The sequence below is a fragment of the Protopterus annectens genome, chromosome 8.part1 (assembly GCF_019279795.1).
Source record: "Protopterus annectens isolate FY-2018-M chromosome 8.part1, PAN1.0, whole genome shotgun sequence".
Taxonomy (NCBI): domain Eukaryota; kingdom Metazoa; phylum Chordata; order Ceratodontiformes; family Protopteridae; genus Protopterus; species Protopterus annectens.
The window spans coordinates 262,487,797-262,500,235 of NC_056742.1; the positions used below are offsets into that span (position 1 = coordinate 262,487,797).

Genomic DNA, 12,439 nt, shown 5'->3' on the forward strand with positions numbered 1-12,439 from the left:
CCTTCTTGAAATCCTCCAGAGACAAGGTCTTTGCCAGGCAGTACAAAAGCTCCTTTACCAGGTCCCACTGCAAATGGGTAAAGTGTGCCAGGTAGTTCAATGCCCTCAGTAAGAATGTGACTGAGGCGTAAATCTGCTTCACAAACCTGTCTATCTGTCTGGACTCCCTGTTCGGCGGATGGACAGTGGAGCTCTGCTCTGCTAGCACCTTTCTGGTGGCTGCTGCCACAACCATGGCATCCACCGGAATACCCTTACTCCAATAAGGTCTAACCTTAGGAGGAGATAGAATTTTATCAGGGTGCTTGGGGATTGGTTTGAATGAGTCTGTCTTCTTCCAGGCCTGACTAGACACCAGATCCACTAAGTTAAAACAGTCCAAAACAAACCTGTTAGCAGCTGAGGATGTTCTGTGAAAGAAAAGGCAATGCAGTGAATAAATCACGAACGAACCACCATGGACATTCAAAAACTCTTGAAATCCTTTATTAAAAAGAACCTTTGATAAAAAGGAAATATTTGTAGCAAAATCCTTGTAAAAAATACATAAATACGCAAAAAGGTGCACCATTCAGGATGGATAAGCACTTTTGGGATTTCCCTTCCTCAGATCCTGTTGCTACTGAAAAAAATGTTCCACTTAAGGAAGGCTTAACCAATCAAGACGTTCACACAAACTGACACCTCCAGTGTAAGCCAGAGGTAAAACATCCTATCAGGACATGATGGTAAAGTTACACCCTCCCTAGAATTCAGTCAGTGGAAAAACTTCAAGTTAAGTTAAAACATCACTCCATTAGGTGTGCATTTGCTTTCAAAATAAACACTGCTCTGCCTTTTCTTTCACAGAATGCCTTCAGCTGCTAAAAGGTTTGTTTTGGACCGTTTTGTTTATACTTTTCTTACCTATAGCAGCACATGGCATAGAATAGTTTGGACAAATATTTTCTTGCGAACAAACATTTTAAATCCTAATAAGACTATGTCTGAGCTTTTAACTGATTCAACCAATCAATTGCTTAATGTTGACTTTCAACAAGATACTTTAAAGGAAACTGACTTAATTGAAGGCAATGAGAACTTTGAAAGGCTATTTCTAGAAGTAGAAAATGCAGCATATAAATTAAAGAGATTGCAATGGCAGCGCTTCCATTTGGAAGCCTGCCTACATCATCAGCTAATTCCCACAGGCTTAAGAGTTAAGTGCATTCCGAGTTAGGGTAACACCGTTCCAGGGCTTCTAGCACGTTGGCAAGAAATTAACTTAGAGAGCAGCTGCAGTTATATTAAACTGTTCTACAGTTCTTTAAATCTGAAGAATTGTCTGAAATTAAGAAAAAACATGCTGAGATGGAACTTACTGATTTAAATGAAACTTGCCTTAATAGACTTGAAACGCTACAGAATCATTTAAATCTGTATGAACACAAACTGAAAGAGCAAAAAAAGAAAAACTGTTCAGAGATTACAAAGATTTTGAACAGGGTAATGTCTTTGAATGTAACACCTTGAGTGATATGCTTGCCACCAGACTCATCTCTCAAGAGCTATTTGATTTTTTTCAGTACAGCACATGACCAGATATACCCACTATTAGTGGTCTGCCGAGAATTCACAAATGTTTAAGCGACCCCCCCCCCCCACACACACACACACACGCCCCATAGTAGTCGGACGGGGTTGGGTCACTGAATCACTTTTTGTATATGTAGAGGACCAACTAAAAAAAATTCTTCCAGAAGTTGATACCATACTTAAAAACACTCGAGATTTTATGCAGAAACTGTATGGTAAGATGAAATCGTATACAGATTTCTCCAATTTTATTTTGGTGACCCTAGATATATGAAGTTTGTTTACTGTCATTCCCAACTCATATGGCATTGCAGCTGTTAAATGGTTTGTACAATCTAGATTGACATGTACGGAACAAATGTGTTTATTATTAGAAATCAATAATCTTTTTATTTATGGTGACAAGTACTACTGGCGACACTGGGGTGTTGCTATAGGCACCCCATGTGCCAATAGTTACTCTAACATTGTGATTGCCCAATGGTAGAAAGAACATGTCTTTAATGAATCCAACCCATGGGCCACCCACCTGATTTATTATGGTCGGATTGCGGATGATATTCTTTTCATCTGTGAAGGGGATGACATTCAAATGAAATTATTCATAGAATTTCTGAACAGCACAACCACCTTCCTGTTCTTTGAAGCACAGTACTCTAAGACAACCATTGAGTTTCTCGACATAAAGTTATTTTTACATCTGGATGCAGGATTAGAGACCAGTATGTACAGGAAGAGAACTTGGAGGAATCATTAGCTGCATAAAGGCACTATGCATCCGTGGCATGTCTTCTGCAATATAGTTGAAAACCAAGCCACTAGAATCTCTAGGCTATACACAGCTGACGAATTTGAAAGAGTTTCAGCAACTTAAAATACATTTGCAAAGGAGAGGTTATTTCAATAGGGATGTGAATCAGAAGAATTGTGACGTACAGAACATCAGAAAGAGGAAGGGTCGACCCTATTTTTCCAGTCAATTTGCCCATGATGAGAAAGTTACTAAGCACAATAACCATTTTCCACCATTAAGGTGCATCTTAACCTATTCTACAGATGTTCGACAAGTATGTGACATCATCAGGAAATACTGGCCAATGCTGATGGAAGATCAGAGTCCAAGGAAAATAGAGGGAGATGTATCCAGATTTACCTTCAAAAATAAAAAGAACATCAAGCAACTCATGTCATAAAGATGGAACTATAGGAGATCTCAGCACACTGAAGGTAGAAAAGGGACTATTAAATGTGGAAAATGCAAGGCTTGTCAGTACATCAATGTTTCCAATTTGTTTCGCCATCCAGTTTCTGACCACACTTTTTCCCTAAAGGTGCGAGCCAATTGCAACAGCAAGCATTTACTATATGTGGCTGACTGCCAGGATTGCAATGCCTTCTATATAGGGAAGACAGATCTCCAATTTAAAGAAAGAATTCTTTGCCATATACATGACATTGCCCATTCTGACAAGACCAGTGCTTTAGCACAACATGTTAAAATGCACAGTTCTTTACGTTTATGGTGCTACAGTTGATTCTGGAAAACATAAGGGAGGCGATATGCAGAATCACACTAAAGTTGCTGAAATTGATTGGATCATCAACTTACGAGCTGATCGTGAACCTGGACTTAATGGTGTGGTACCATTAAAACCTATTCTAAAGACCAAAAGTTTCAAAACCTGTCACTGATTTTCTCAGCTAGCTTTGAGTCAAGGAAAAGCATGCGCCTCTCCACCCCTCACCGCCCCTTTCTTTGCTATTTCTTGTATAGAAAAATTTTATTGGCATGAACTGGAGGGATTGGCTCATATATGCACTGTGATAGTTTTAGGCTGTTCCACTATGGTTTATGCAATGTGAATAACTGCCTTTTATGTGACAAGATTCACCTCACTGAAACAGTGTGTCAATTTACTACATCATGTTTTACTTTTAACTAAGGTGTTGCATAATCATTTTTTGAATCCATCTGAAGAAAGAGGACTGGTATCCGCTGTAGCAGAGCAGTGTTTATTTCGAAAGCAAATGCACACCTAATGGAGTGATGTTTTAACTTACACAAAGTTTTTCCACTGACTGAATTCTAGGGAGGGTGTAACTTTACCATTAGAGGATGTTTTACCTCTGGCTTGCACTGGAGGTGTCAGTTTGTGTGAACTTCTTGATTGGTTAAGCCTTCTTTAAATGGAACATTTTTTTTCAGGAGCAGGATCTGAGGAAGGGAAATCCCGAAAGCGTGTATCCATTCTGAATGGTGCACCTTTTTGTGTTTTTGTATTTTTGTCTACAAGGATTCTGCTACAAATATTAACTTTTTATCGAGGGTTCATTTTAATAAAGGATTTCAAGAGTTTCTGGATGTCCATGGTGGTTTGTTCATGATTTATTCACTGGAAATCCACTAAGTTGTCCTTCCAGGGGAACGACTCAGGATGTAGATGGGCCCGTCCTGAAGGCCTCCAAAAAACATGGACTCCTCAGTGGAAGGAGGCTGGGTTGACTAACCACCTCTCTGCTGCAGAATCTCTAAAATGTCTCAGAAGGAGACATTCTCTGGTGGTGATCTTGGGGATCCTTCCCCTTTATCAAAGTCTGTATCCTCAGTGACCGACTCTGAAGGGCAGTCAATGTGCCTCCTTTTACACGTCCCTCTTGCGAGGGATCTCTCTGGCAGGCTACTCCTGAGAGGCCTCAGAAGAGGAAGGGGTCCCTGAGGGAAAATAGCTTGGAGACCAGTCCGGATGGGTTGACCCAGGACAAGAACGACAGGCTCAAGTCTTTGATCCATGTAAAGTTGAAGGGGTGGATCATGGCTCAAAAGGACCGGGAGTAGAGAAAACCCTTTCTACCATGCAGAATGTAGACAGGCCTGGAGAATCTCTCCCAAACTCCACTACACCCGAGGCTACAGAGGAAGACAGAGACGGAACCTCCGAGCCCTGGGTCCCTGATAGAATCAGACCAGAGTTGCCCAGCACCAAAGGCAAGAGACTACTCCAACAAAGTAAAAGCCAATCCTCCCTGGACCAGACAAGGACCTCCTGGATCAGAGACTCACTGCGATCCGACAACAACAGAATCAAGGAAGTCAAGACAATGGTCGGAGTGGAGGAAGACATGCTCTGTACACTTAACCCCAGATCCCTAGGGTGGCCAAGATCCTGAGACTCCGAACCCGAAGGTGGGATTGGAGAAGGAGACTGAATCTGTAAGGGATGACTCAAGGAATCTGTGTGGGATGGAGCCGGCAAGTCCCCCAACTGGATCTATGTCTTGAGGATCTTCCTTATCACCCTGTCCACATCAGCCTCCGAAAGACTCCTAGAAGACCTGGAGGGAGCCATGGAGTAAGGTCTCGAGGGTAGTCTGCTGAGTCCCACAGAAAGGAGTAGAATCGAACAACCACACCAGCGCAGGACCCCTCACTGTATGATCCAAAGCTGTAGAATCTGACGAGGAGGAGGAGGCAGACTCGTGAGAGCTAGAAATGAGTATAGACCCCGACGGATCAGTCGGAGATAATGAAGGACTTTGATTCGAAGAAGTCAGATCCCAGAGCTTCCCAACCTTCTCAGGTGGCTCCAAAGACACCTTTGAAGATTTGTGAGGATGTTTCTTGGAGTCTGGAGCTCCTAAAGAACTCCTGGAGGTTTTTTTTTTTTTTTTTTAGAAGGAAGGGGAGCCCAACGGAAAAAAACAAAACACGGGAAAACCAACCTAGAGAAAAAAGGGGGTTAAGGAAATAACCACACTAAACACACACACACACACACACACACACACACACACACACACACACACACACACACACACACCACACCACACCACACCACACCACACCACACCACACCACACCACACCACACCACACCACACCACACCACAAGGTAGGGGAGGAAGAGAAGTGGAAAAAGAAAAACTAAAGCTACTTATCTGAGAAGGAGGACCCCAAAAAAGACAAAAACATTCGGTTGAGATGGCAGACCATGTCTGAAACTGCTGGCAGCAAACGAGATTGGAAAAGGTCAGTTAGAGTGCAGGGCGTTATGGGTAGTAGGAAGAGCTCATGACTTGGATCATAGTCTGAAGAACAGTGGCCAATCGGATCAGAGCACGGACCTGTAACCCATTTGTTTGGAGGAAAGAAAGACAACAACAGATCCAATGTTGTCTTCACCAGAAGGGGGACAGTAAAAGGAGCTCTGTTGCCTTCTTTTGTGTCTTTAGAAGAATTTTTGGAAGCAGAGGTAGTGGAGGGAAGGCATACAAGAACTTCTATGACCACTGGAAGAAGGCATCTGTCCTCTAGGTTGAGGGAGAAGGTTCCCTGATGCAGAACTAGTGGAGCTGATGCATGGTTGGTGACGCACGGAGTTCTATGTGTGGTGTGCCTCACTGACGAGCGATTGCCTGGAAGACCTGTCTTTTCAGGGTCTATGTGTGTGTGTGTGTGTGTGTGTGTGTGTGTGTGTGTGTGTGTTGGGGGGGGGGGGCTTCCAAGAAGCAGCTTAAGGATTCTGCCAGCATATCATCTTGTGAGGGAATGTATGCGGTTGTGAGGATGATGTCGATCTGGGTGGCTAAATTTCATGCCTCCTGTGCACAACTGATAAAACCATGTGCCTCCCTACTTGTTTATGTACCACGTGACTGTGGTGTCATCCATGTATACTAGGAGTGGTCCAAATTTTCATAGGTGGGAGAAAGTCTGTAGTGCTTGCAGAAAATTCATTTCCTTCAAATTAATGTGTTCCTTCAGAACAGTAATCGCCATCTGCCCTGTGGTCATGTCCATGCCCCCCCATGCCTCGTCCAAGGCTTCTGTGTGAATTTCTTGAAGAAAAGGTGTGTGTGTGTGTGTGTGTGTGTGTGTGTGTGTGTGTGTGTGTGTGTGTGTGTGTGTGTGTGTGTTGTGTGTGTGTGCACGCGAGTGTGTGTGTGGGGGAAAGTCCTAGGTTGAGATGGACTTCTTCCTTCCAGCAAAGTAGCTCCTTTTTGAGGCAAGTGTGGACAGGGATCATGGTGTGCAAGGAGTGGGAGTGCTGGGACCACACAGATTTCAGATACCAATGGATTTTCCTCGTGGAAAGTTTAGCTAGAGGAAACATTAGAATGGTGGCTGCCATGAAACCCAGAGTTCTTACGATATCCCTTACTGTGCAGTGTATACCAGAGGAGAGATCTAGGAGAATGTGGACAGACTCTGAACTTTCTCTTGATGGAGGAAGGCATACATTTTGTGTCTAGTTTGCAACCAAGGAAAACCAGGACCTGTGTAGTAACTATGTAGCATTTTTTGTAGTTGATTGTTAATCCCAGTCTTGTCAGGAGTTGGAGAACGAATTCTAGGTGTTGGAGAAGGAGCCTAAAGAGAAAGCTTGGAGGAACAGGTCATCCAGATACAGAAAGATTTGAATTCCCTGTGTGTAGCAGATGGCCACCACTGGTGCTAGACACTTTGTGAATGCCTTTGGTGCCATGGAAAAACCATAAGGCAAAGCAGTAGGTTAAAAGTGAAAAGCTGGAGGAATTTCCAGCAAAAAGGATAAATAGCTATATGCAGGTAGGCATCCTTCAGGTCTAAGGACACTAGAAAACCTGAGGGAGAATGAAAGGCAATATAATGGGAATAAATATCATTTTGAAAGTTGGTACTTTCAAGAATGTGCTTAGAAGAGAAAGGTCTAGGATGGGCCTCTGTTGTCATGATTTTCTTGGCACCAGAAAGATTCTGGAATAGAATCCCTTCCGCATAAAGTCTTTTGAGACTTGCTGAATGATGCCCTGATTCAAGTGGTCTTGAATACAGGGGAGAAAGAGAGAGAGTAAAGAAAGCTGGTTGTGAGGAGGATGTGTCATTCCTTTCAGGGGAGGAATATTTTCTCAGGACATGGCATAACCATCCTTGATAACAGACAGAACCCATTTGTCTGTGGTAATTGCTTCCCACAGGGCCAGGGAGAGAGAGAGTGATAATCTTCAGGAAAGGGGTAAGAGGACTGAGGTCAAGAGAAGGGGTGCTGTGGAGGTAGTCACAGATTTTTTTATTTCCAAAGGCAGGCCTCCCAGATGGAGGTTCCCTGTGACGTTTGTTTGATTTTCCTAGGAGTTTTTCTGGGTTGCCCTAGGATTCTTCTAAAGAAGGATGTAGATTTAGATAGGAAGTTCCTATGGTATCTAGGAACAGAGGAAAGTAAAATCTGCCTGCAGTCTTTCATAGTCTTTCCTTGATCTTGAAGAGTTTTGAACAGACTGGCAGCTTCAGGATCAGACAAAAGATCTTCGTCCTAAGGGGAATCTTAAGGTTTTGACTTCAGATCTTCAGGGATATGCTGGGTATGTAGCCATGCATATCTGACAACAACAAACCTAGTAACTGCTTCTCCAGAAGAAGCATCCACAGCATCATAACTACACTTAATGCTATGTCTGTCTATTTGACTGGCCTGAGAAAGAAGAGTCTGTATCTGTTGCTTTGATTCCTCAGTTTGAGGACCCACCATAACCTTGTTCATGGACTGAGGTACAGAAAGCAAATATTTAGTTTCTTGAGTCTAATAGTTAATTGCTCTAAAAGCTAGAGTAGAAGAGAAATATACCTTCTTTTCCCACCTATCCATAGCCCTACTCAGTGTCTGTAGGTAGAGCATAAGCACCGGGCAGAAGCTTAGAGAGTTTGTCTGAAGAAATACACACCACAGAAGAGTCTGCCACATGATTCTTGTCCAAGTATTTCAGGTCATCACACACTTTATAAAACCTGTCAGGTCATTTTGGAGCTGGTGGTTGAGAGCCCGGTGCTGAGGAGAAGGACTGGAAGACATCTAGGAATGCCTCAAGTACAGGGGGGACTGGGAAAGGGGCAGGAATGCTCATTTCCAAAAGGCTGTAATACCTCTTCGGTAAGTCAGGAATCTCTGTACATTGCCAATAAAAAATTGTCATCATATTTTGGATAGTTTCTCCAAAGGAAGCTTCCTTAACAGGGGAATCTGGAAAAATGGAGTCCTCTTCATCCAGAGAGATTTCTTCAGGTGAGTGTAATTGACAGGAGTAGTCTAAAGGTGTAGCCTGTGGCTGTTCAGACCCAAGGTTTCAGAGCTATATTAGCTTAAAACAAGCCGTGGGAGAAATCAATCTACTCCTCCTAGCTGCTGAGAGGAAGGCTACATGCTTAGTCTTGTTTTTTTCTTTTTCGATGCAACATCCGACTGGATGAGATGCAGAGGTTCGGAACCCTGCCATACCTCTATTAAAGTACCTGGGATCTCATTCCCTAACTAAAACCTGAGAGATGCTGTGAGGGCCTGCAGAAATGACTAGTCTTGGTTCATCATAAGTATCCACAGTCTGCAAAGCCTCAGTAGCCATACCAGCCTCCAAAGGGGGGGGGGGGGTAACTTGATGTATTGTAAGCTCTGTGACCTTAGTAAGTACATCAGAATATGAAACAGACTGCATATCTATTCACGGCCTCTTAAGCTTTTTTTTGATGGTAGAGAGATGTCTGGGGATGCGGATTCCTTCATCTTGGACTGGGCCAGGTGTTTAATACACTGAGTTTCCAGAAAGGTGTTAAGGAGAAGAAAGCTTCAACCTAAGGGTTTTGGGAAAGAACATCTGATAAATGGAGCAAGACTTGTGATTGTGTTCTGGATCTAGACAAGGAAGGCACTTAGTGCGCAAGTCCTTGTATGGAATCTGCCTAGAGCACTCACATTTACCTCTACTAGCTGACATCTAACAAACTGTATTTATTTTATTTTATTTAACATTTATTTACCGGGAAAGTCAGACTTGGAACTATTGTAAGCAGGAAAGGTAAAGGAAGGATCTGATGCTGTCCTTTTTATTCGTTTAACAATTGGGTCTCGGATCCAACTCATCTGCATTTACAAGCCTCTTGGACTCGACTCTTGAGCTCCTCCCTCTACACGTAATGCCCCAGTCAACCTGCTACACTTCAGACTTCATTAGCTGCCATATCGCTACAGAAGCAGTTCCTGTAAGGAATCTGTGTAGGGTTTTATTGAATCTGGCAGTTTATGTTTTCTCATAGTATAATTTTTACTTTTTTGTGTTTATGTTTTGTCATAGTATTATTTAACTTTTTTTGTGGTCTGCCTCCATTTTCTTTAAACCCTGACCTAGGTGTGGCTTGCAATAAAGTATACAGTACTTCAAAAGAGGGCGAAATTGTGCCTTTAAAATACATTATTTGCTTTTCCTGACTTGTAATAGTATCCATCTGCTCAACCCCAAATACCACGATAAATATATAAATACACCACAAATACTATTCTAGATACATGTACCTTTCTGCATCAGTAGCCTGTTTAGCTGATTTTATGACACCCACAAAGAAGCACCAAAACATTTCTGTTTTGAGCAGCTCAGGTTAACTTTTCTTGTATGCATGAAGTTACAATACATTAAATTCCTCCTAACAGTGCAGTTACATTTTTATTTTTAGGTTTACCAGCTCCTTTCTCATTCTTCCCAGCCCATCTGGATTAACTAATCTAATACAGATTGGCAACTGTTGCTTATGACTGCAATTTAAATTATGTAGCTGCGAACAAAGACTTGTCCCATTAATAAAATTTGAGGTACTTGTAGTTTGCACCTCTTCAGATTCTGCTACACTTATCAACATACTTTCTACTCAGTAAACAGTCTGCAAAATTTAATAATAATTTGTTGATGTTCAGTATCATCTTTACCGTCTGAGAATATGTTGCAGCTGACTGGAATACTGCTAAAGAAAGTTTAAAGGAAGGCTGATGCAAAGTGCTAATAAAGAAAAATATACAGATGGAAAGGGAAACTATGAACGATACAGCATCAAAGCTGAGCTCTGAGAGTTTACTCTTGCAGGCATACTTCTACTTATTAAAATTCAAAGGCTATGTCTCCCTAAATTGGGTTTCCAAGTTCACCTCCAGTTTCAACTTACGTTTTTCTTCTAATTCAAACAGAATGAACCAGGACTCGCCACTGCCCTTTCTCTTTTGTTCCATCATATGAATGATCTCCACACATTTCATTAATACTTCAGAGAAGACTTTGGCCTCCTGTTGAAAAAAAAAAAAAGATTATCACCAACAGCAGCAAAATATAGTGGAATTACAAAAAAAAAAAAAACGGATCATCGCCAACAGCAGCAAAATAAGAATGAGATTACAAGTACATTATTAAAGCCTTTCCAAATGTTATACTTCACAATCTTGTGTGCAAATGTAATTGGAGCTACAAAGCAGAGCTTTGTGAGCACTTACTGTAAAAGCAGATCTTTGAGGTAGAAGCCAATGTGGCAATTAATCATTATAAATAAGAGCTATTTTCCAACAAAGCTATATTAGTCAAGCAATTTTGTCCCAATGTTGCCATGTCCTTCCACTGAGTAGGCAAACATCTGTACCAACAAAAGGCCTTGCATGAGTCAACATAAAGCTGTCATGTAAATTATTAATTGCTGGTTACATTTCTAGGACTTTTCAAAGAGAGACTTTTTCAAACACTTACTTGCACTTTCACAACTGTCATCCATATAGGCAAAAGATAAGTTTGGTGAAAGGTCAAATGGTGCATATGTCCAGGTTGACCTTTAATTACCTTATTTTTCAACTGGGATTGAAAGTTTGTCATCTTTATTTGACAGATATCCTAAAGTTTGCTGGATAAGATTAATTAGCAGGTTGTATTAGGCAGGCATGACAGATATGCTCCCAGTTTGAAAGTGGTGTTTGTGTTTAACAGTATTAACAAAAGTTCAGGACAATTCTTGTCAAAGGGCCATGATTTTAACTCAGTCAGATAACACTTTTCTGGTAAATAACATTATCTAGGATAATTGGGGTTTACTGACTCCCTTTGATAATAATAAAGACAAGTTGGGTAAGGGTCAACAATTTACTTTTAAGAAGGGAAGGAATTTGAAATCCCTGATTGAAAATAACAGTTGTTTGTCTTTTCGGCTTTTCCCAGTTAGGGGTCGCCACAGCGGAACTCCGGTCTGCTAATGACTGGCAGTAGATTTTTATGGTGCCGAGTTGCCAGCCCAACGCCCAACCTTCAGTGAAGGCACACCCATTCACACATGTCTTTCGGAGGCCACTGATTGAAAATAACAGTGAGAACAAAATTAAACACAAATTGATTACTTTTAAACCTGTACAACACAAAATATTGATGTTGTTCACAGTGTGCATTTATTAATAGTAATTCTGAATGGAGTGGAAGATTCAGTTGTACCAACTTTGTTCCTAGGGCCCACTGTAATACCAAAGCCTTGGTTTACATCACCACAGGTATTGTACATCAGACATGTAACACTGGGAAACAGAAAGAACATTGAGGGAAAGGCTATACAACCATGTATGTTCCATTAAAAATGTGATAAGAATACCCTATGTAAACATGCTAAGGTATGTGAGGATTCTAATTTTTTTTTGTTTTTTGTTACTGATAAAATTGTTGCCAACTCTACAGGTAGATCCTGGAACTCTCTCCCAGCTGATATTACTTTACTTTCCACCCTGTTTCATTTTAAGACAAGACTCAAACAACATTTGACACTTAACTGTCTATGTCCATGTATCAAGTCTGGCTAACTCTCCTCTAGAATGAGTAAAAACTGCTAATTCATCTTATTTTGTGTTACTTAATCCTAATTTACACTCAGGATTATCTCTAACCTGTGGAATTTGTATAACTTGTTTACGTATGTAATCACAGTAAATATTGTATTTGAAATATGCAATGTTGTATCTGTAATCTTAACTGCTTACCTTGGAGCTTTTCTCCCCGGGCATCTGCTTAAAATGGACATGCATCCGGTTGGACTATCCTGGTCAACAAAT

General features: G+C 41.4%; 1 protein-coding gene across 2 annotated transcripts in view; it reads right to left on the reverse strand.

The window, feature by feature from the left end:
• Positions 1-12,439, reverse strand: part of FANCA (FA complementation group A) — a 2,214,801-nt gene that overhangs the window by 268,445 nt on the left and 1,933,917 nt on the right. For both annotated transcript variants that reach the window (XM_044081851.1, XM_044081852.1), the window contains exon 40: positions 10,534-10,651. In XM_044081851.1, coding sequence (XP_043937786.1) covers positions 10,534-10,651 — 118 coding nt within the window. The remainder of the gene's footprint in view (positions 1-10,533; positions 10,652-12,439) is intronic.